Raw genomic sequence first — 25,681 nt, 5'->3', positions numbered from 1 at the left:
TTTACGGCAAGGCTTGCATTCCCTTACGGCTCTCAGAAAAAGGATGCGATCAGTGGAATATTGCGCCTTTAAAAAAGATGTGGGGCAAGCTAATAGAGGCTGCATGTGAACCATCAGACTGGAACTGTGAGTACAACCGGCTACAAGACTGCTAGACGCATAATCTGTCCTTCATAGAGTCTCCGTGACGTCGGTGATGAAGATATCCACATTTTAGAATCAGTGTAGTACATGACTGGTGTCAGTCCACTTCATGAAAAAAAAAAAAAAAGAGATCGACTGGTTCAACCGAACTTCAGACGAGGAATAAACCTTTTGCTCTGAGATTCGATTAAGAAAATCGATACGGCTTTGATGAATGATGACAATATTAGCAATTACACCTTTCCACTGTAGATCTAGGCCGAGGTCTGCTTTGTATCCTCTGTGTTCGCATATCATATTGTTCGTTTTCAGGCCTTCTTGAAGCAAAGTGCGACGCCCCAACAATATCCGACGCGAACACTGATTGCTACAAAACATATAACCAGGAACACGGCGTCGATACTCGAAAGCCTAGTGACCCACTTGAACCAAGTGGGGATGTGGAACTACTCTGCTGGTAAGCGCTGTTTCATGTTCAGGCCATGGTCTTAGAGCGGTGCCATCAAAAGGAAACAAAAAGTATTACCCATCGCAGGAAGTGAAGGCCACGCTAATGGAAGGTCACAATAAGCGAACAGAAAACCACTCTAATGTAAATGTAGCATCCCTAGACGGAAACCCCGATAATCTTGTTTGTTGCTTTATCTGTCGTAGGTCACCTTAAATACACCCGATCGAAGGCTATGTCAGGCTACGTTGCCCATCAGAAGGTCTCTGTCATTTAAGGGCTGTGTAAATGCTATCTTTTCCAGTATGTTAAAATACAACAAGTATTGCGTTCCGAAACTCCTAGAAGAAAAAGGGTGCCACCCCGACACTGTTCTACATTCTGGTACGGCGATAGAGACTAGAATGAAAACAACCTGTCCATCGTCCAAACCGAAGTGTGAGTATTACAGAAGGGATGGTTCCGAAAACTTTGCGATTTTACCGGCCTCCGTGGCTCAATTGCGAGCAGTGGTTTATCCGGAATACCAAGAACGGAGGGGTGTTGAAAAAAATGGGGTAACTATTATAGTTACGTCATTAGAGCTTAACATGTCATTACCCACATGTGCCTAAAGCAGAAATTGCTAGGACAATCCTGTTGGGGGTACAGAGGTGAAAAAGGGGGTGTCACTGACATTTGGGGGGGAGTGTTTGGGCGCACTGATGTGTTGTTCTTGAACGAACCCTTCCAATTGAACGATTCATTCGAGCGAACTGAACGAACAAGTTCACCGACGAGCAACACATTAGTTCAACAGTTCAGTTCACTCGGCCTCGGAGCCCGGAACTGCCCAGAACCTCACAGCACCTCAGAAAACAATCATCCCAGGGTTACTCTAAGGTCGTCGGACGGGGACAGGGATGGTATCCCGGGGATGTCAAAATCTGATCCTCAGAGCATCATCATTCTGCAATTTTGGCATATGAAATGACGTCCCCGAGGCTGTCCCTCACTCATCCTCTCTCCCTCACTTCCCTGCTTTAATTTGTTTTACTTTGCTATTCCTGGCGCGCACACCCGTCAAGTGCCTGCAGAAGAATTGCAATCACACTAGGACACTTAGAGCCACTAGATAACCTTGGTTTCACAGTATCGACACTGAGTTCCAAGAGCTAGCACGCGCCATCTTGTTTCCACACCACGGTAGCCACGCGAACGCGTACTTTAGTGCACGATGCCATCTATCGTACGCAGGTTAAATGTTCATTTCTCTTGAAAGCAGCTCATCAAGGTTGAAGGCCTCGAGCTCTCCTTGACACCCTCGGGACGCTCTGCTTGACAATACATGGATTATCGCACAATAATCATGCACGCTTCTCTATCGCACAGTGAGCATTATATTAGTCGTCTTCGACCTTCAACTGGGGATGGTACAGGAGTGGTGCGGAAACAAGATGGTGTTCCTGCTCTCCCTTGGACCTCAGTGTCGATTCTCTGAAGCGAAGCTTATTTAATGACTCTAAGGACACTCGAGGCAATGAAATATTCATTCTTCTGACGACCAGGCGACATCCGTATCGCTGCAACATGGGTTTTAAAGAAATAAAATCGGGTACGGCGTCGCACGCGAGATCGCACGTTCTAGAGACTTTCCATGCGTTTCGGGCAGTCGCAAACGCTGCACACGCTTGGCGTCCTTCGCGTGTGTGCGTCGTTTCGCTAGGGAAAAAAAGTCTCATGCGTATTGGCCTTTGGACTTTGAAGCAGAGAGATGTAGTTTGTCATTTTGTCAGAGATGTAGTTTGTTTTCTAAGCCTGTCGTTCGTGGGTAAAAAAGAAGTTCGATTGCTGCCTGTCTATGTTGTTTGTATTGCCGTCTTCGGTATTTGCACTTTTAGGTTGCGTTGTCCCGCCAGCGGACAATACAGGGTGTCTTTTTTTAGGCGATACAGATTTTTCATCAAAAAACTATAAGGGCTATAGACATGCTGTTTTCACTTCTATCATCTCTGGGGCGGCGGACGTTCTTAGCCATATGTTGCTCAACCGTCAAATCACTAATTACCTAAAATCGTTAATTAAATTTTTAATTTAAAAACTACAAAGTTGCCCCAATGAGAACACCTGTTCCTTTCGGTGACCTGATATCGTAGCCGTTTTCGGAACAAAAATCCGTCCGGTAGATCGTCCGAAAAAAATCGTGAAGGAACACCATTTTTCTTAATTTTCTTTATTGCGCATCTTCCGAGACGCGTCTTTCCTTCACTCCGAATGTGAGATGGTGAAGGAGCCTCATGCGTCGAAGATGCCGCCACAGTGCCGCCCCGTGTGTCGAAGAAGAGTTTTAACTTGCGGAAACAAAACAAAAACACATGTATAGGGCGACGCTGTCGGAACTGCCCTTATCTTGGGCTGCATTTTCTGTTAATCTTTTTCCAGGACGCAAGAGGCGGCAGTGTGCTCTTTCCCCCTCTCGCATTGGGGGTGAAGGAAAGACGGGTCTCCGAAGGTGCGCCATGAACAAAATAAAGAAAAATATGGTGTTCCTTCACGATTTTTTTGCGGACGATCCACCTAACGAATTTTTGTTCTGAAAACTGCCTCGATATCAGGCAACCGAAAGGAACATATGTTCTCATTGGGATAACTTCGAATCTCTTATAATTAGAAAGTTAATTAACGATTTTTAGGTAATTAGTCATTTGCCGGTCGAGCAACATTTGGCCAAGAACGTCCGCTGGCCCAAAGATGATAGAAGTGAAAACAGCATGTCTATAGCCCTTATAGTTTTTTAATGAAAAATCTGTATCGCATAAAAAAAAGACACCCTGTATATACAGGTCGCGTACCAATATGATCTACATCTGAAGTAGAAAGATTGAGGACTAATGTACACCTGGTTGAGATTAAAAGGACGAAAACAGGACAATATTGGAGGGGGAGGTGCGAGACGGACGTTGAACGCAGCGTTTTCTTCTGACAAGAAATATTCTCCTATTGGTCTGAGATTGGCGAAAGCTACTACTAAACGTTTTTGAGGGATTCTCAAATAAATTTCGAATATCCGATGAGGAGAGTTAAAGGAAGACGGAGAGGGCCACTGACATTTGGGACAGAGTACAATCCTATGGAGTACAATCTCTTCTAAATCCTTGACGCATGTTTGTTGGGGCGCTCTGCTTATACCACATCTTTCGTTTTCAGGCGTCCCTCCACCACAGTGCAATGATAAAACCTTATCAGACGCCAGGCTCATTTGCGAGCAAAGATATAAAGAAGCACACGAACCAACAGGCCCGAAACGTCGTGCAGACCTACAACCTAGAGATCTGAGCCGGGAAGAGATGCACAAAGAACATTGCTGGTAAGCGCTTTTCCGCGTGCAAGCGGCCGTTCAAGTCGCGCTGCGACAGCATGGTAATGAATGTGGATGAAAACTGTGTTCATCCAGTTCTACCCCTGGCTACAGGAAATATTCCTCATGTATTTCCCGTGCGTTGCACTATACTACGTGTTTGAATGGACGAGTAACTGAGAAACACCGGAGACAATGGGAAGCTTTACTGTGACTGAGCTTTCGGTCCTTGCACTTCCGGAGGCAGAATAATGAGAGGTACCACACCCGAGACAGGGACGAGACACAAACACACTGACAAAAAAAGTTCTCATACACAGTAAAGTTCAATACATGACAAAACCCTATAGATTCATAAACTTCCGAAGCGGGAAGACGAAGAAAACAGAGGGATTGCTTACGCAATTAGAGGTATGGTCGTCGCTGTAGTTTCCCGAGGATTGCCTGCCAAGTGGTATTTTCTTTGTACAAAACACGTTTTAGAGAGAAGGGTTTACAATTGTTACATTCACGGAGATGCAGAATAAGTTCACTAGGCTTCTTCCAGTGTAAAACTGCTGTTTACGGACACGATCATTCATTCAGTCCACTCTGGACTTCATAACCCGAAAAACGCTTAAACGGGGTACAATAGACATCGAACTAGTTGCAACAGACGCAGTTTGCGCTGATTTGCAGCACTACCTCCGTAGGTAACTTCTGCTAGATGACAATACAGTTGCAGCACAGACATGAAAAAACCGAAGAAAATCCAACTTAACTCAACTTAAAAGCATCGCAGAACACAATCCTGATGTCCAAATGTAGAAGGATAGAAAATCCAATCTACCTCTAAGGAAGTATAAGGGAATGCCTCATGACGGGGCCTGCGATATTTCCAAGAGAGAATCATCTTGTGGGCACCGTCCGCGTATTTCGAAACCCTGGCCGATACAGAAGAGCGGCGGCAGCGGCGGCAGAAAACCCCGAAAACCCGATGCGTTTGCTGTACGACGCCGACGGCGGCTATTTGTAAATTTGTACGCATCGCCCACAGGGCAGGGCGGAGGGTGGTGAAATGTGCTGAAGAACAAGGTTAGGTTGGAACACGCACGTAATTTTGAAGTTCTTTACTACGTGTTTGGATTACAAGCAAGGGTGGGTCAAATTTGACTACCCTTGGACTGTAGATGAGACGGAACGTTACGAAGTTATAGTTAAAACCAGACAGACATTCGGAGAATGTGTTACGCCATATAAAGCAAGAGGGCAACAACTGTTAATTTGAACGTTCGGAAACTGTCACACAAGGAACAGTATGTCCTGTCGCACTGTTAATGTCAATGTCGTCCTTTCCCTGTCTGATTTAGTATGTTCCTCGAACCACATTCGAAGCACATCAAATGAGTCTCTTGCGTCAAAACAGTTGTCATTTAGGAGACTCCACTAATAATTCATATGCTGTGAGTAAACAAGGTGCGTAGAATTGATCCACTGTACTGAACTGTCAATACGCTGTGTCACGCTATGTATTGCTGTAGAGTGTGTAATGCCAAGGCTTAGACGTACACTGGAGGCAGGAACACAAACATGCTATCTGTATTTTAGTGCAAAAGTGAAGACCATTGAAAACCAATCGAAACTGGCAAATTAATTCTGTATGTCTTAGGCTGGGTTGCATTAGTGCAGATTAGATCCGTAAACTTGAGAGTGCGGTGCCATGGACTGTGCAGGCAATGGCTCATTTCTAATTTCATTTAACATTTAAATTTTACTTGGGACACTTTTGGAACGTCTGTTTTACGTATTGGAACTCTGAACCTTCAGTGAAAAATATTTAAAAACTAGACTATGTTGGCAACGGGTGATTTTTTCAAGTTATCAGTTGGTTTCAGTTTACACATTTTTTGTACAGAGAAGTGTCCAAAGCTATCTTACTCAGCTCACTTGATGTATCTATCGCATGTTCATTTGTCTGTCACACAAACAAAGGTAACAAACGATAAGACAGCATTCACACAGGCCAACTTTCTGCACCAACTGCACATTCATGACCGACTCAAATTGGAGGGAATCTGTCACCGAACGAAACCTTCAGAAATTGGTTGTGCATTGGCAGCATTGTCACATGACTTGCCCTCACTTCCAATGGTGGCACGCACCACAATTTTATTTGTGTTATAGTGCCATAATACTATTATTAGCATAATGTAAAACCCCAGACTAGGGAACACGAAGTCTGTCCTTTCGTGTTCCCTAGTCTCGGGGTTTTACATTATGCATCATCTTCACCAGCTCGCTTGCTTCCTAGCCATTTTTTCTCTATAATTAGATTGCATTGGTTACAAATTGTGCAGGTGTCTGTGAAAAACAATAGTTGTTAGGTCAAAGCCACAGAAGCATCTGTTGGCATTCCTTAAGAGAATGTTGTTCTCTTGGTGAAATAAGATGATGCGAGATTGTTTGTCTGCGGAGCTGCCTAGTATACGTAGATGGCACCGCCTCTAAGTTGGCCTGTTGGTCGGTGTGAACACTGCTTAAGGAGCAGCCACAAGGCATGCTTTGGAATCCTTCTCTACCTGACTTGTAGACAGCAAGGGTGATGATGTCATTCCGCAGTGAGACAGCACGAGTGCTGTGCACCAGTTCAGTAGAGAAGGATAATGAAGCAAAGTGTATCTTCCATCTGACCCTTAATTTCTGCCCCCTATGTGTGAACCACGTGGATGAGGACAAAACTGACAGCAGCCAAAGCTTCAAAAGCTTCATGCAAGAAATACATAAACAGAATCAACTAATAACTCGAAAAAGTCACTGAGTGTCAATGCAGTTCGTTCTCAGAATATTTTTTGCTGAAGGTCCTGGCCGCTTGCACGAAACGTCTGCTAACCTTGAGGTATTTCCTTTAACACAGCTCTCGCAGTACATTTAGCTTATAGGAAAAATTATGTCAGTGTGATGACCGCTCCCGGTAGGAACGACAGCACACGAGATAGGGGTACCTTTGGGGTAGTTTGTGGAAGAAACGAGGCCAACACCAGTAAATAATGGGCACACAATTTAATCTAACACAAGAATCTGTACATAGGCTGCCGGCTCACCACAATTGGACGTTGTCCTTGGGGCACAATCTGTGACGGCACAGTGTTGATGGACGCTGTCGCTGCTTCTTGAGAGGTTGCACAGTCTGAAGTCCGTTTCGGGCCTTGCGACACCAGTTGTTCCGGGTTCCCCGTCCGAGCGATTACTTCTTGCTTCAGGCGGTTCTCTGACGAGTCTTGGTCGTCCGCCCTCACTTCTCCTTCTCCTTCTCCGGTTATGGAGCTGCTCCCCTTTATGGACTCTCCAGTCGCCATTCCCACTCGCATCCCTCGCTTAGGGAAAAGCCGGCAAAGTAATGAAACGGCTTCCTGGAATCGGCGGTTTCGTGTGAAGTCGTGATCGCCTTCCCTCTTCCCATCTGTCGCTTCAGTTTACGTGCCCAGCTACCCTCGCAGGCCACGGCTGTTCCCTGCTTTGGGAAAAGTCCGGGAAAACAGGGAAATTGCTAAAAAGAGAGCTTTGCTCCGCACTATATCTTCGTGCTAGACGTTGGTTCGTCAACAGTTGACTTGGCTCGGGTGGGGGCGTTCAAAGAATGTCGTGCTGTCCATTCTTTTAAACGGCCGCTGTCACTCCTGGGGTGCTCATACACACCCAAAGAAGATGCTAGTAGTAATATACGACTGGCCTGCTCGATGGGCACATCTGGGGAGCCCATTTAGTGATTCTAGAACCTCGCTTCCTAGGAACATCACATTGTGATGACCGCTCCCGGTAGGAACGACAGCACATGAGATAGGGGTACCTTTGGGGTAGTTGTGGAAGAAACGAGGCCAACACCAGTAAATAATGGGCACACAATTTAATCTAACACAAGAGATCTGTGCACAGGCTGCCGGCTCACCACAATTGGACGTTGTCCTTGGGGCACAATCTGTGACGGCACAGTGTTGATGGACGCTGTCGAGCTGCTTGTTGAGAGGTTGCCAGTCTGAAGTCCGTTTCGGGCCTCTCGACACCAGTTGTTCCGGGTTCCCCGTCCGAGCGATGACTTCTTGCTCCAGGCGGTTCTGTGACGAGTCTTGGTCATCCGCCCTCTCTTCTGTCTTCTCACTTCTTCCCCTTTTATGGACTCTCCGATGTGGACTACCATGTTGGACTGTTGAGAGGACGTCGAGCACTGCATCCGTGGAAATGCGGTGGCGACAAAAGCCTGCCATTTCGTGAGGGAATTGCTTTTCGAGCCACCAGTCGAGATGACGCAAAACAATTCTCTCCGTAATTTTAACCACACTTGTCGGGCTCACTGGGCGAAAAGAGGACAGGGCATTTGGGGTTTTGCCTGATTTCAGGAACAACAAACAACGCCTCCTTCCATGTAGTTGGTAGGGCTCCCTGTTACAAAGATGTGTTGTAAACATAAAAGAGCGCTCGGCGTGACCAGACGTCAAGGTTACCCTGTGCGTTGTAAGTGATGTTGTCGGGTCCGCTGAAGTATGACGATTTACGTTTGATGTAGCCAGCGGTTCAATGCAAAAAAAAAAGAAAGAAAAAAGAGAACGAGAGAGAAAAAGAGAGAGAAACTGTTTTTCTCTCCTGCGAAGCGCGCACATTGCTGTCTACTCTATGAGATGCAATCAACCGCGACGTGACAACTTATTAGCCCTCAGTATGTTAAGAATAATCTCTGATTTATGTAATATTTACATGCTACCTTTTCCAGTGTAATGGAATACAGCAGGGATTGCGTTCTGGGATATCTAAAAGAACACGGATGCAGTGATCCAGATTTTCTTGAGATTTTTCTCGAGAATATACGAACCGAATGTGGAGCATCTAAGTGGAACTGTACAGGTAAGCGATATTATGGAAAACGACGTACTGTAACAACCGGACAGGACCTAGCGAAGCGACCACAGTGTTTTATTCTCTGCGCGACGTAAAACGTTTGAGACGGGGCACAACCAGAGCACACGCGACTCAAAAGCAGCCCAAGTTTCATTTTCACGAAGCAACTAACATGATATAAACGTGACTGGTAAGCAAAAGAGTAGGAAAAGGGACGAAAAGTGCCAACCAACGTGAGACAGAAAGGAATCATGTCAAGCCAAAGTACAGAAGACGGATTAGTCGAGTGTGCTCTCCCACGTTGTTGCCCTATTGCGACCAGTGATTTACGTCGTGACGGCATCCGCCAGTCAAGGAAAGGAAATATTACATCATGAGGTGTCCATCATGAGGACCAACCAGTTGATAAGATTCTGAGTCACACGCGACTGTGTTGGGTTCCGATATACACTATAACCTTACCTATGGTCTGCTAAAATTGCCTATTAGCTCCAAAATTCGTTTCGTTTTACGAATTTGCCAACCATCAAAAACAACATAGTAACTGCCGTTCTGATGCCTCGAAGTAGATTTTATTGGCAACATTTTTTAACCCAATCTTGACAGCATGAGGTATGACACTTAATGATAACACTAGAAAAAATGTGGTCTCGTTCCCGATCGCGTTTACAGCTACCCTTGGGGTAATGAGGAAATCTTAATTGAACAGAATTATTCGTTAGTGTAACGCAAGGATTTTGATCACTCAACATTCGCCCAGTGTCCCAAGGGTGACTGTTATCGCGCTGGGAACTGGGACCGAATTTTCTCCTGTGTTACTATTAAGTTTGACTGGAGCTTTACATGAACCGAGCCAGACGCAACTACAGAAGGCTGTCATGCGCCTCGTTGAGAAACACAGGTGTCGCTCGCCATTTTATTCACTTCCTGTTAAGGTCACTTAGAGCCAAAGTGTCCGAATGCCCGCACTAGGTATGCTTACGGTATATTCGCACGATTCCTGGCTTTTTATACGTCGTACTTGGATCACAAAATTCGGCATGGAACCACGAACAGGCAACGCGAAAAGCGTAATGAAGATGTTTAAGGTATATAGGTAGGCATATCGCTTCCACCGCGAATATGATGATTTGCAGCTAATCCACTTACCGCTCATCCCGTGTTTGTTCGAAATGTAGTAGAGGGCGATGCAGTGACCTTGCTTCTTTTGCGAAGTATATAGGGGAAAACGAACCTTGCTCAATCAAAAGCATTTCGTTCCCAGCGCTGTATCGAGTGTGCGCAACGACTCAATGGGCAAAAATACTATTTTTTACGCAAATGCAAAGCACTGCCTTTTATTTCGAAGCGTATACGAATGCATCTCGATATAATATTTCGCTCTATTGCACCAGAGTGCAAAAGAGAAGATATGGTTGAGAGATTTTCTGAGGCCGACGCTGAGTGCGATGCGAGGTACAGACAAGAACATGGTCTCACTACCGGAAAACCCACAGATTTGGTTCCCGGTACGACCAGATGTTGGTAAGTGTTACCTCCCAGTGAAATAAGGGCACCGAAGCACCATTATCATACCGAGGGCGCTTTCGAAGGCAAGCTGTTATGTGCAGAGCTCTAGTGCTAATCGCTTGATTCGCGTAGCAGCGCACAAAGCGACTGTGAAATGGCACAGGGCAAAACTGCATGGGAACGGTGGGAGAGCGAGAGAGGGTTGCAATAACAGGATGCGGGTTGCGCACGGTTTCCTTTGCATTTTAGCCCCACAACCCAAGCAGCACAACATTCGAGAGTCAAATATTGGACCAATATTGCCAATGTTGGCTCAAAGTTGAATCAAGGGTGAATCAATGTTGGTCCAATATTTGGGCCAAGATGTTGTGCTGCTTGGAAAGAGGGCAGCTCGCGTGGCCGTGTGGTTAACGTGCTGTCTAGGTCACGCCGAGACCGGGTTTGAATACCGGTGCTGGTGGTGCTGCCTGAGGCCTTATTGTCGACAAAGTAATCTGCCTCGATTACTGTGTCTCTGTCTGCCATTGGTCATCCCCCTTGACGGTCGCGCCTTCTTCCCGTAACAACAAATGACTGGCAAAGACAAAGTAATCGAGGTCGCACAGTTTGACGAGAATAAGGTCATTGGGGTGTTTGCTGGGTTCTCTTCGGACGCTGTGAGACGTATGTCGACATACTTCCCTTCCCTCAGAAGTCTGCCCAGGACGCAAATTCCCCGGCACGGCAGCCAGCATGTGTCTGTTCCTGTTTGCTACTATATACAGTGTTGCTCGAATGAACGAACGCGACACCGCAGTGTTCCCACAATTATTTCCCAAGCTGTACCCGCTGAAGGGTGAACACCCGTCTTGGTACCGATAAACAGTGTTGTACGTAGCGCCGTTACTAGTAGCGGCGGTACCGTATCTGTTACTTTTTCCGGTAGCGGAGTAGAGGTCGCGCTACTTTTTTAAACTGGTAACTAAAGAAAAACCGTTACAAATTTGCGGTGGCGCGATCTTTGAGCGCTGCCGCTACTTTCCGAGGTGGGGTTCGCGACAACTGACTTCGACCTATCGATGAAAGATGAAAGTCGCTGAAAAGGTTAGCCAGCTGTAGGACTCGAACCCACATCGTCTGAATTACCGGTCCAGGGCTCTACCAATTGAGCTAAGCTAACACGCCTCCCCAGCGACTTTCGGGGAGCGTAATCGGCAGGGACTAAACCAGCCTCACTCTCTCACTCATCCTCCTTTCACTCTCACATTTGTGCTCACTCATACACACATTCACACGACGGGATCAACGCAAGCGGCAATCATCAAGCGATCATTTCTCTCATGTTCGACCTATCATTAAGCCTCCACTGTACCTGCCTTTGAACAAGCTGTCCGATATCACAACTCATTCTGCGAAGACCGGGCAAATAGCCGAAAGGAGGGCACAGAGGCCGTTATCTTTCAAAGAGACTGTCCTCCACGTGTTCCCTATTTGGGATTAAGCTTCTTGAAGATTTGGTGTGTTGTGGGAGTTTTCTTCAAACTGACGTCACTCCTACTGCATTCTGGAACCGTCCTCGCTGACATTCACATGACAGTCAGACAGTCATGACATTCCACATGACATTGCACCATGTACGCTTAGGTGCTTGACCGTTGCCATTTCTTGTACGCTGCAATGGAGGGACCATGGCCTGCTACCAACCATCCAACCAAAACAGTAGACGTGATGTTTAGATGTCTACTATGCGCCTTGGTGGGAAAGCTTTATCTGTGCGTCAAGGAAGTCGACGTCCAATTTGAAAATGCACAATATGATATGTTTACTAGCTTCTCGTTCCGGGCAATCTGAGTTATTTTTGTGACAAAGCTGTTGAACCTTTTATCGGTAGACTTGCTTCGTGCTTTATTTGCTTTAGAGGAAAGGAAAATATATGCAGGATATCGAGTAGGCTTTAGTAAATCTGTAAAAAACGGTTTTCCAAATTTTAGCCTTCAGGCGACCTACGTGTAACACCCATTGGACCTCGAGTTATTATTTTGAGATATTATTTTTTTATTATTTATTATTTTGAGATATTATTTTTTTATTATTTATTATTTTGAGATATTGTTTTATTTTATTATGTATTATTTTAAGACGTTTGAAGTACGCCATCAACGATACTGTTTGTTTCTTTCCTCAAAAGTACACATGAAGTATCGCATTACTTTTTACAGGTAACGGTAGCGCAACTTTTAGGTGCGTGTAACGATATCGGGATTTCGTTTTCGAGTAACGGGCACAACACTGTCGATAAATGAAGAGGCGAAGTAAAGTGGCCGCAGTGGAAGAGGTTTCTTTTCTTTCGTTTTGTCCCGGTCATATGTCTGAGAATATAACGAGATATTACGAGATTTCTGGGATATAACAAGAATTTAAACACCCTCGTTATCCAGGCACGTCTCGCGTATGTGTTAGTGTGTGTGCTTCGAGCCACTTTAAAGCCGAACCAATTTCGCAAAGTGGACAGTAGGGACTGCCCAGCAAACAAGATACATCCACCAAATATCCGTAAGATATCTCGCCCGGGACGTTTGGATATCCACTGGAGTTTGGCACAGATCCGTTTTACATCCATGTGATATCCCAGCGACTACCATTTCTGCCATGTTTGTAGATCCACTGAAAGTCCCTGCGACGTCTGTCACGGATATTTGGATATATACGGGAGATTACGAATATCGTACATATTTTGCTTTTAACAATTTTGTGCATCACATATTTAGTGTTTGTAGAGTGCGTAGAGACCACTGCAACTGTGTACCAGCAAATAGTATTTATTGTGTGTTTTAACCCATTTCATACTATTGGGAACAAAACATTACCTAACAGGATTCATCACAGTACAGCAACACCGTGGGACACGCCAGCATAAGTGCCGAACTCTGCCCGCCTCACTTGGACCACTTGGGAAAACCCGCAGTAACCTCTATTTGCGAGCTGGATGGAACATATACTGAAATACAAATCGTTACAACACACGTTCGTTAGGTGTAGCGTGGCGTAAACCATTTGTAACGGTGACGACGATGTATCTTCGCAATTCCTGTGTTTCCTGCATCGACCCACAGTATACCCTATAACTTTCTTGACATCCCTTCCTATCAACTACTTGTTTTTAATTCAGGTTACCTTCTCTATAAGGACAAACAAATCTTTCCTGGATCTCCCATAGACATCCCTAGGATCTGCAGGCTACCTGTCATGGGACATTCAAACATCCAGAGCGCGATATCCTTCCAACATACCAGGGACATCTGTTGGTTTACTGGAGTAGCCCAAAACGCAATGAATTGTGCGATATCCCATAGCATATCCTATGGATAGTCGAGATATTCAGGACGTTCGCGACCTTGTAGAGATGTCCCAGGGATAGTAATGGGTTTGCTGGGTGTACGATTGAAGCAACAAATATACTGCAGTACAAGAATATTAAGGGGATAAAGACGAAAACAAATTATTCGACGACAACGGTGCAACGGAGCAAGTTCCTGGATAAGCTGGTGCTCTGGCAGGTGACGATATCGGATTATTGAAAGAATGCACTATATTCATGCATTTTCATACAATCTATGCCGTAGCGTTCAAACATGCGCTTTTATGCAGCATAGTACCCTTCTAATCAGTTCTGAACCTGGTCAAAAAATGTTCCATCGCCTATTTTCATCCCCCAAATGCGAAACGAAGACATGCATGTGCATGTCCAGGTATTGCTATCTCAACGAAGGCTTCTGAGGGGTGTCTGGCATGATGTTTTGCATGAGGTGTGTTTTGCGTGGGTAGTTCTGCCGGACTACCTGAATCTTTGAACAATACCTGTGTTGCGCCTGTTCTTCGTCTTTAGGAAGAGGCATAATTATTTTTGTTACGTGATGCAACGTAGATGAGATAGGTGAATTTGAATTGAATTCAACGGACCAAGCGGCTCTCGCGCGACACACAGCAAGGCTCTAAAACAGAGCTCATCGCGAGGTCCCTTGCCAGGCCTCTTGTCATTCTTCCAACAGCGATAAATGTTAATGTTAAATCACGCCCGTATAACGAATTTGGTTGATATATTTTGTATACTTTTGACCGTACCGATGTGCAGTGCGTGACTTATGCACTGGGGATTTACGTATCTTTGCATTTACGTTCATTGGTGAAACACGTTGCAGTTGTGTTGTGTGCGTATCGTGTATATATTGCCCCCCCCCCCCGTCTATGACTTGATCGCGCTACAACCACGAGTAAATAATTGAATTCGTGTTTCGACCATCTCTTCCAGTATGTTGCTTTACGGCAAGGACTGCGTTCCCCTTCGACTCGTAGAAAAAGGATGCGATGCTTGGATTCTCGCAAGATCCGAAGAAATGTGGAGCAAGCGAATATTGGCTGCATGTGACCCATCGACCTCGAAGTGTGAGTACCGCAGTAGCAAGACTGCTGGATGCGTAATTTGTCCTCCGTAGCGTCTTCGTGACATCCGTGATAAAGACGTCCACATTTTTGGGTTCGCTCTAATACAGGACTGGTGTCAGTTCACATCAACACATTACTTCGCGAACAAAAAAACGCCGTAACGTAGACTTAATATAAATTTTCCATAGCGCTTATATACAGGGTGTTTGCTCTAACGTGTCCAGAAATTATATTTAGAGCGAGCGATAAAAGAAGCAAATGGTGCCTTTCTGCTACGTGAGTAAGAAACAGGTACTGCTTCTCTAGTAGTTTCTTAGTTAAGCAGCCGAAAAGTAGCACTCGTTTCTTGAATAGAATTCCTGGACACGTTAGAGAAGACACAATGTGTAGAAATATATACAGTGTGGTCCACCAAGCATGACAGAAATTAACAGTAAAAACGTCGGCCCTGGAGGGACATGCGGTCAAGGGATTTTTTTCTGCCAATGACTTTTGCCGTAAATTGGTAACATTTTTACTTCATTTCAACTGACTGAAACTTAATTTCTTGAATTGATCTCCGAAATTTCCGAGGCAACCTAATGTTTTATTTGCGTAAATTGGTTCCCCGTGGTTACGTTTACTCAGTATAGCAGTTAATACCACTCGTATGCTATGGCAATTACGAAATAAATTGCCGAAATTCCGTGGAAATGAGTCTTACACTCTAAACCAGGTAACGCATATGTAACGGTTAAGTACCGCTTGGCCAAGAGGTACATTTTTTTTTAAATGTACCTTTTAAATTTAAGAGGTACATGCGCCATCATATGCGGTACATGCAACGGATAGCGCGCAGCGATCTAGACCTACCCGTCGGGGTGGTTCCCCCTTCTACGCTATGTTAACAGCCCCAGAAAGCTACGCTGTACGATAAATATCACAAAGAAATACCTTTGAACAATCTGTTGGTCCATCTGTTGGTTCGATCGATATTCAAAAATTACATCAATTTCCGGGGTGATGCTTGTCCATCCCGAGCGTGCATTGTCATGACTCATGATGCACAAACGCCGAACACACGGGGCACAACGTATATGATGAACGCTGACCACTGCATCTCTCCTTCACTATTATCTGTGGTCACGCTTCTTTATCTTTTTCACACCTTTGGATTGCTGTTCTTCCCGCAGAAGCTAACACCAACCACAGAAGATGATTGACTCACCCATTTACGACATCGCCTGGACGTAACCTAGGAGAAAATACAACGTAAAAAAATCCAACAACCGAAATACCTTACCTGGAAAACATGCCTACTTGCCTGTGTAATCCAGGTGTAAAGTGCAATATAGGCTTCTCTAATTCACGCATCAACGTTCGCGTATGAAGCGCAAAGTTCGTTGTCTCCGTCAATCACTCGTGTCCAGCCTGCCGGTGATCAGGACCATTGAGAATCAGAGCGAAGATGTACGAAAATGCGTCGTGCGGACGAATACCGACTATGCGACCTCATAGATATAATACGGACCTTAAATGACTCTAATCTTGAAAGCGTCGAACGAGTTTCTTCAAAGACCGAGCAGACTCGTCCTCGCTCCCCGACGTTTCAAAACAAACTGATTTGCCAGCGGTTGCAAGAAACGCGTTCTTCCCTAACGTGCGATCCCTCACGGTCACGGGTTCTAGTTATTGCACTTCTTTGATAGAATGATAGTGCTGACCCATTATAGCACTGCTGCGTAAGGGAATTTATTGACTGGTATTCGGAATCACGCGAAATATTTTTGCTGCGCATGGAGATCGTGAGACGGCGTTTGTACTCATGCGCCAGAAACACGCGGTACACATGAGGTATAGAGGATGGCATTACTTGCTGCGCACATCCAGAATGTCCGGAAGGCGCTACGTATACAATGAGCACTCCGTTTTTGCGAGCTGTATTTTGGAAGGTGTAAGGGCCGTGGATAGCACGAGCCCTACCAGGGGTACCTTTGCGTACCATGACCAGGTTTCCTACGCGTAGCACAGGGATCTTGGTCGAATGGCGCTTATCGTAGGACATCTTCATTGATTGTCTGTAGCTCATTTCTTCACGAGGAGTAGTGCGTTTCTCATGCAGCTGTACGCCATCGCGGATATCAAGTTCTTGTCTGCATGGAGCACTGTTGCCCACCGGAAGCCGCAAAATGGGGTGAGCATCCAAGCTCTGCTGTTTCCGATCTATTGTGGTGGTAAACGGCTGCTTCAAGACAACATTTTCAGCCTTCCGGGAACTCGGGGTACAACATGATGTACTGTTTGTTATCCCGGATTGCTCGTTCGGCAAGACCATTTCCCGCAGGGTGGTATGGCGATGCATATCTGAGTGTGATGCCACGTTGGTTCGCCCAGTCTTGTAGGAGCTTGCTCTTGAAAGCCGTTAAGCCTTGAAAGCGTTATCGGATATTGTAGTCTTGGTGTTTTGAAACATGCGTCGGCTCAAAAGGGCTAGTATGGTGTGCTAATTTTCTTTTCCCACTCGCTCTGCAGTCATCCGTGTGCATTGGTCGATGGCCAGTCGGAAGGACTCAGTTTTCTTCGTACTCTCTGGCTTCTTCTGGATCTAGGCAAAATCAATGTGGACGACTTCGAAGGGCACTGAAGAGTGTAATTACATCGGGTTGTGGCTAAAATTTCGCTTTTGCGAGTTGACATATATGACAAGATCGGACGTATTAGGTTACATATGCCATCATTCCATGCCAAGTAAAGCGCTGCTTAATTTTTGCATATGTACGGGTGAATCCGTCGCCACAATGGGGAGTGTCGTGATAAAGCGAAAGAATCGTGGCGTGTAGCGACGGTGGAACCAAGTACTTGCCGTCTTTGAAGCTCAAGTCTTGCGATGTGTTGAAGACTGTGAGATGGTCAACATTGTGGTTGTGCGATAGCCCTGAGAGCGCGTCCCTATCCTGGAGAAGTCATCCAGGACGATGTATGACTTCACAGTCATAATGCTGGAGCTCTTATCCACCTCTCTATCCGGTTTTTCGGTCGTGCTGTCTGAAGTAGATGCGTAAGGGCATCACTATCTGTGACAAGGTGAAACCTTCTCCCATCCAGTTAAGGTTGAAAGTACCTCAAGGCCACAAGGATTGCAAGTGTTTCCTTTTCAGTCGCAGAAATAGTTGAGTTTAGCTTTAGTAAAGGTGTAGGAGTACTATCCTATGACATGCAATTGTTGGTGAGTAGATGCGGTACAGTTACGGAGATAGAGTATAGCAGCAGTTCCATAGTATGACGCGTCAGTATGTACCTGTAAGGGAAGTTTAAAGTTTGGCAGCGTAAGGAATGGATCGGAGGAAATGTCAGAAACCAACTGCTTGTACGCAGCTTCGCATTCTGCTGTCCCTACAAAAGGTACGTGTTTCTGTGTTAGAAGAGTCAGGCGCTTTGTTTTCCTAGCGTAGTCTTTGATGAAAGCCCGAAAGTGTCCAGCCAGACCAAGGAAAACACGAAGCGAGTGCAAATTGTGTGGCTTGGCAAGCTGAGTTATCCGTGCTACGGACTCTGCTTTTGTTGTCTTTGTGTAGCCATCAAATACGCGCCCTAAGAAGGTAACTTGTAACATGAACTTGTAACTCAACCCTCACTTGTCCTGCATGTTTGAAAAACTCACTTTTCTTAAAGTTGACTTAAAGTGAGGCTCTGCAAAGTGCCTACCTCACTTGTGTCAGATGATGTCCTCCCGGCTCACGACGTGTCCCCACGCCAGCTCTCTGTTCGTTCCGGCTTGTCCAACCGCGACTACGAGCTCGTGCGTGGTAACGACGTCCTCCATGGGCAGAGGTGCACGAGACAGCGCATCTGCCACCTTGTTAGAGGTCCCCCTCCGATATTCGATCGAGAGGTCGTACCGTGGCAACGTCCGACTCCAACGTGCAAGTCTTCGGGCGGGATTTCAATCTACTCAGCCAGGCGAGTGCCTGATGGTCAGTCTGGATTGTAGATTTCGCAGCATCCGGATACATGTTGAACTTATTCAGTGCGAACATGATAGCTAGACGCTTTTTCTCCGTCACGGTGTAGTTTCGTTCAGGCGACGTCAGCGTGCGGCTTGCAAATGCCACAGGCCGAAGTTCACCATCGTGGCTGTTGTAACAACACTGCACCCAGTCCATAATCGCTCGCGTCTGTCTGCACTACAAATGGGCGATTAAGATCTGGGAGATACTGACAGGTGATCTGCGCTATTGCTTCCGCCAGAGCGGAGAATGCATTCTCCTGTGCTTCTCCCCACTGACCAGCGCTCACCTTTCCGCAATAGCCAAGTTAATGGCCTCTGTCATGCTGAACACCTCGGTATGAATTGTCTATAAAATCCAATCATACCAAGGAAGCGCTGCAAGCTCTTTACATCCTGCGGGCGAGGGTAGTCTAGGATAGCCTTCAGCTTATCCTCGTTCGGCCTTACCGTGCCGGACTCCACTGTCAACCCTGAGCAGGGTCGATTGGGTTAGTTCGCCAACTGCATCTTTCGAGGACTGACTGTCAACCAGCAGGCTTGCATGCGTCCCAACGTGCACTTTCAGTGAAGGGTGTTCCTGGAATGAACGTGAGAAAATTACTACGTCATTCATATAGGCCATGGGCGAAGTTGTACTTCGCATCGCCGAGAACCTCGTCCATCATTCGCTAAAAACTAGCCGGGAAATTTGGCAGTCCAAACGGAAGCCGGACGAGCTCAAACAGTCCCCTATGACAGGTAAATGCTGTCTTTTCGACATCAGGTACTATAATCAGGTACTATCGGTATCTGCAGGAATCTTTGACTGCAGTCCGAGATTGTTGACACACGGGCTGATCCCATCGTGTACATGATCGAGCCTATAGAGGCTCACCTCGTTCAACCGACGGTAGTATACGCACAACCTTGTGGTTCCATCTTTCTTCGGAGCCAGTACCAGCTGAAAGGCCCATGGGCTGCGGGGGTTCTCACAGCACCCATCTCGATCATCTCGTTAAGCGCAGCATCGAGCAACTTGCGCTTGTGAACGCTAAGCGGCCGAGGATTTCATCTCCAACGCCTTGCGTCGCCGGTGTCTATGACGTGTTCCAAGTGATCGGTCAAACCAGGTTTTTCAGTAAACATCCATGATGATGGTAGCAATGCTTGCTCCAGCATTTCCCGTTGCCCCGAGGTAGCTGGAAATCCTCACAGGCCCTCATCCAAGGCAGCAGTTGCAACTATAGGCTTTCGGTATTCTGTTCCGTGATGCACCAACGTGCTGTGATGGTCCAGCGAGGCGAGGTACTCCAGCGGCTTGCTGCTTTGGTTCATCGCTGTTGCCAGTCGGTTCCCGGTTTTGCCGTGGCCAGTCGCCCTGCACCAGGGGTCGTCCACTCCAGTAATTGATAGAAGGTACAGCTCCATGCATGCTGGTATCCTCCGAGATGTAGGTCCAGAATGAGTCCCCTACGGATAATGAAGTCGCGCCCCTGGATCATTGCTCCAGTCACTCCAAGGAAGTAAACAAAGCGTTGTCTGACCCGATGTTCATCGACGGTCGAAGTAAGGCGTATCGCGCCACCGGCAGGTAAACCGCATCACAGGCGAGCCTTAGGCGATTTCTGGTCGTCCGTACCGAGATGTTCCGCCTCGACACCAATCGAGGATTGGTGTCGCCGATCAGGGAAACAGCTGCTCCGGTGTCCACCAAACCTGCAGCGTATTTGCCCTGAACGCGCACCACGATGTCATCTTGCAATCGGCAAGCTGGACCGAGGCCACTGTATTATCAGAAAATACAGCACGGTTCGAAGTAACCTGCCTCTTATCGCTGTTCGCTCCGGCAGAGACGTGAATGCGTGTCACCTCCTCTTTTTCCTCTACGAGACGGTTCGTTCCCCCATACAGTTCCTGAATCGCCCGAACGTTTTCCAAAAGGCTCTCATCACTATGCTGCGTTCGGGCTGCAAGCTCTTCGCGCATACGCATCACATAGTTTAGGGGGAGGAACTCGCCCGAAACTGATGCTTCAATATGCTCAGAGAGAAACGGAGGCTGGGACCTACGCCACAAAGCCGCTGAGCTTAACAGTGCTGCGGCTCAAATATTTGTTCAATACTGGACCCATATGGGCTGCCAAGATTACCAATATTGGACCAATATGGGGAGCGCAACCAGGCTCTATATTGGACCAATATGGGCTGCCTATCTTGGCAAGCCCATTTTGCGCCAATGTTGCCCATATTTCTGTGATAACGCCAACGGGGAGTCCGTGTAATAATAAAGCTTTATCCGGTTTAACATTCACAACTGATATTATTTCTCTCTTCCCCCTTTTTGATTTTTCGTTTCTGCAAATCTCGTTGATCCAAGTTGCCATAGATTTACAGAAAAACAACACTGCATGGCCGCAAAAACGAAGAACGGGTGCTACGCCCGTCTTGCTGAAGGACACGGGCAGTCCCACGGAATTGCCAGTGCCAAACATCCCTCAGAAGCCTTCATTGGGATCGCAACGGTCTATAAACCAAAAATTTCCAACCCGCTCCGAGAGTACAAAGGAGCGAAACACTTTCCTGACGGTGACGGTCATATGCCAGAGCAATTTACATTGCTTGCATTAACTTGAAAGCACCTAACTTTACAGGAGCCATCCCTTGCTATCAAACATTGTGTTTTTTACTTGACCTGCCGCAATTCTGCTATCATTTGAGTAACCAGAGACATTTAAGGGGAGGGGGCGTATGAAACGTCCGTTCCTACTGTCGCGCATACGCATTAGCTGTAGGACGCGTGATTTCGCTCAAACGGCCACGCTCGCTCTCAGTCAGTTCGACCTAGTGGCATTGGCATCGCGAATCAAGGTGGCGGCTGCTTCCAGTATGTGGAAAGTTGAGTTGTCGAGTTCTAGTGAATGTTACAATGGGATTGCTACGTGTGTTGATTGTTTCGGATTGTTGATTGTCGATTGTATCATCTGCGGGAAGTTGCTGGATGTAACGATGTATTGAATTGGGCATTCCACACGCTTCAACGTCCAATCTTGCCATGCTGCTTGGGCATTTGTGCAACACGAGTACGTGCCATTTTCTGTATTTCAATTAATATTCATATATCAGTCAATATGGGGTGTACACAGGCAATATGAGGCCCATATTGCCAGGATTGTCCTAATATTGGCTCAAACTGGGCATTATGGGACCCATATTGCCAAGATTTTCCCAATTTTGGAGAAACTGGCCCCATATTGCACCCGTATCGTCAATAACCAGCCAATATGGGCCCAATATTGTGTGCTGCTTTCGGCAATATTGTGTGCTTATTTGACGGGAACAAATCAGCACGGGGAATCCCCGGGGGAATGGTACGGCAGGTCGAAAACACCAGTGTTGGGCGCCAATTTTGTGGGATCCGCGGCCCACAAACCCGTGGTGATTTCGAATACGACCCGCCGTAACCCCGAAGAAGACGAACACAACAACTACAGAACGACGAACAAGGTTTATTTTCTTGCATGAGACATAAACTTCCGCCACCAACTGAGCCCCAACAGTGCGCTCCTTATCACTTAAGTAGCTCCTTAGCAGGCCGTAATGCGCACGGGTGAGCACACTTTTGCTCCCAGCCTGATTTTCTTATTGCGCCGGTGCTATCAACGGGTTTCACGGCGACATGACACCTCCCACACCACATATATTAAGTGAACTAATGGATGTTAATGTTAATTGAGGATTAGTCGTTCAGCAGTTCCATCCGCTGTCATGCAAGATGTCTTGTGTTCTGAAGTCGGAGTTATATTACAGAAATGTGAAAGATAAAGAAAGCCCATATACTCCATCCTCATTGTAAACACCATACTTTCATGCGGGATTATTAAATGAATATATTCTGCGCCCCGCCGCTGTACACTCGAAATGCTGTCCGCATTATTTCGCAGGTGATTCCACACGCGATTTTTTTTCTTTAGTATGCATCCATGTCAGCAGGTCAAGCGCAAAGTTACGCGAGCATGTCGAACGCTCTGTCATATAGAAAGTAGCGAATATGCTTTCTAGCGGAATTTTGTTCCTACTTCGAGGCATGATTTCGCTGGCTGTAGGTGTCCCCCATTGCTGTATTTGGTATGATTTTTTTTTCATATTTTAATGCCTTTTTCATTTTATGTATCGCTCATACAGGGTATCGCTGAAACAGGCAAACGTTTGGAATATTTCTTATTTCTTAATTTTTATATATATTTGGAATTTTGGAATAAAAAAAAAGGATTTTACGCGCCCGTTTCTCGAAAAGGCCCCTTTTTATCTGAGTCATTTTCGCCAGGACACTTAAGTCTGAAAGCAGGAAAAGTTTTACACTGAGAAAAACTAAACGGAAGTCCACGATAACGTAACAACCCAACCACAGAAGGTTAATTTACCAGTATAGATGCACAGAGCTTCGTTTTCTTCGTCTGAGCAAACTACAAGAGCTGGTTGTGCTGGAAGCGCGGTCATGGTTAATATTTGGTAAACGTGCTCGAAAGCCATACAATACCCACCTGTTGCATACCGGCACTTTCATGACTGATCGGCGGATGCCAACTGTGCACGGATGCCCCGAGTGACAAGTTCGGTGAGAGTTACACGATGTCAACTGTGCGTTCATACAGCCCAGCAGTCTAGACATTGGCCTTTGACAACGCCACGCCGTCGCAATCTGTCAGTCAAGGACAATCCCCCCGAAAACCATCGCGAAAACCAGAGAGCGGCGTCCGCCTGACTCTAGCCACAATCAAGCCGCCGACGGTTGCACGCAAAGTGATGCAATCTGCAGCACTGACACGCTTTCGAATTTGGCAACATTGCTAAGCACCAGGCTTCTATCCGGCACACACTTTCGCGAGGCACTCAACAAACAAAACAAATAAAAGCATCCACTTTTGTTTCCGTCAACACATGTAGGGAACTTATTTTATTTGTCTCGTTACTCCGTTATTTTTGTTTATTATTGTTGCTAACGTTTCGGTGGCACTGCGGATAAGGCTGGCAGGCAATTAACGAGAGCAGCAAAGAATATCCGCGCTTTTATCCGTCGCCGGTTTTTACCTCTGATATATCTATGTGGGACAAGTCAAACTGCTAACAAGGGATATTCCCTAGGCAAGTTATAAAAGGGGGACTCTGAATTGCTTTATGAGTACCCAAATATGTCGTCTTTTTCGTTTTCAGGCTTGCAGTGCAATCAAAAAACTATATCCGATGCCGAAGATGTGTGCTTAAGGAAGTACGAACAGGAACATGGCATTATTTCTAGAGGCCTGATGTCCGGCAATGACAAAAACTGTGCTGGTAAGCTCTTTGTCGAGTGCATGCGGCGGTTTCATAAATAAGAAAATCCGTAAACAATTTTGCGGAAGGCTTCGCGGAAGGCAGGGCAGAGGCCTTGTTGTTTTAGGTTCTGACGTTATCGGCCAAGTTAACATCTTTATCCAGCGTCAGCCCCTTTTCCAGTACCAATCTGGCACGAACGCGTTGGTCTCGCATACCAAACAATGAATGCTGTCAGCAATGAGCAAGCACGAACATCCGTTTCAGTTTCACATGCACAGTGAGCGATGATGGCCGAAAGGCGTTGCACGAAATCCTTTACTGACTCCGTACCACCTTGCTTTGTCGTGAAAAGTTTGAGGCGTTCAAACTACTTTTGGGAGTATCATGACCAGCAAGTCTGCTGGTCAGCCCTGAAATATGCAAATAGGTTGCACAAATGTTTGGAAAGCTCGTGAGTCGGAGACGTTATTAGCAGGCTGCATTTGTCCCGTCTTCGGTGAACCTAGCCACGGGAACAGCTGCTTCAAACCATATTGGGTACACATTCCACTTGTCGTTCGAGGGAACGAACACTCCCGAGCTGCAAAACCTCCGAGTGCTATCTTCAACAGCCACTCTTTGCTGGGTTACTGCAGGTGGAGTCGCCAGTTGAGGTGACCCAAGACGTGCCAGTAGCAAGAATGATAAAGTATTTAATGAAACATAGCAACCAGATAGAGATGAACGGAAGCAGCCGCTTCGGAGGAAAATGAAAAGCCAAAAGAAAACTACGTGCACGCACGCAGCTCTTCTTCATACGAGGAGAACAGAATGCATTGGCGTTCTCTGCAATGGGCAGTGAAGGAACACCTGCAGGAAGGGTGCCATGGGAACACCCTAAGGAAAGGGAGTCCAGGGAACACCTTTAGCAAGGGAGCAAAAAGTCATATGTGTGACGGTCGTGGACACCCTCAAGGGAGTTTCCCATACTCCTTTTTCTTTCTTCCCACGGAGTGTAGCACTCGTAGCGCTGATGACCTAATTGCCATGACATGTTCGCGGAAATGGATGTTTGGCGTCGAAAGTTACACACAGATCACAAATAATGTCCACACGGCCTATCTCATCAATGCATGAGTTGCAAAAAATAGTGGCATTGTTTTTACGAGCGAACGAAACTACCTTAGCTTTAGCGCTGTTGGTTTTAAGATGATTGTGAGAGAACCAAGAAATGATATTCGACACGTCCTCCTGTGGCAATGCACAATTAGAGCTGGCGCGCACAGCGGTACGGAGAAGGAAACAGGGAGTCAATGACGGAGAGAGGTTTTTTTTTTTTGCGCGCGATTTTCCCAGGACTACCGTGTTTCCCTGTTTAATTTCGTTGCTTACATAACCGCAGTCAACTTCTTCCTCGGATTCCTGGGAAGAGAGTTGTCGTGAAGGGTGGTGGTGGGACGACGCGAGTCCGGTTCGCGGAGAGAGAGCCAGGCCAGGCCAGGTCACAGCAGAACAAGTTCTATACACAGCAGTATCTATATACAGCAAGACGACTTCCGACAAGAAAGTCCGGAAAAGATCAGATCACAAGACCCCTACACCTGGGCGACTGCCTTTTTGTTCTAAATAAGAGTGCCGCCCACAAATTGCACAAACAAAATCAAACATGTAAATTTCTCACTTCTCAGCCCCGG

General features: G+C 46.4%; 1 protein-coding gene across 1 annotated transcript; it reads left to right on the top strand.

Annotated features, from left to right (window-relative positions):
- LOC135373979 (uncharacterized) lies at nt 1–24,660 on the top strand. The gene is made up of 9 exons (XM_064607001.1): nt 1–126; nt 457–601; nt 897–1,030; nt 3,779–3,938; nt 8,674–8,804; nt 10,193–10,322; nt 14,596–14,729; nt 23,907–24,026; nt 24,644–24,660. Exons 1-9 carry the CDS (start codon nt 78–80, stop codon nt 24,658–24,660), a joined length of 1,020 nt encoding a protein of 339 aa, XP_064463071.1. The 5' UTR covers nt 1–77.
- The last annotated feature ends 1,021 nt before the right edge of the window (nt 24,661–25,681 follow it).

The sequence above is a fragment of the Ornithodoros turicata genome, unplaced genomic scaffold, assembly GCF_037126465.1.
Source record: "Ornithodoros turicata isolate Travis unplaced genomic scaffold, ASM3712646v1 Chromosome37, whole genome shotgun sequence".
In the NCBI taxonomy this organism is placed as follows: Eukaryota; Metazoa; Arthropoda; class Arachnida; order Ixodida; family Argasidae; genus Ornithodoros; species Ornithodoros turicata.
Note: the sequence above shows the minus strand (reverse complement) of the source record. Positions and strands in the feature narration are given on the sequence as shown.

Excerpts from the sequence above, each read along its gene's own strand:
- LOC135373979 (XM_064607001.1), top strand. The coding sequence starts at position 78 with ATGTGGGGCAAGCTAATAGAGGCTGCATGTGAACCATCAGACTGGAAC. Across the intron at positions 3,939-8,673 it reads ATGCACAAAGAACATTGCTG|TGTAATGGAATACAGCAGGG; the intron begins GTAAGCGCTTTT and ends TACCTTTTCCAG. Across the intron at positions 10,323-14,595 it reads CCCGGTACGACCAGATGTTG|TATGTTGCTTTACGGCAAGG; the intron begins GTAAGTGTTACC and ends CATCTCTTCCAG.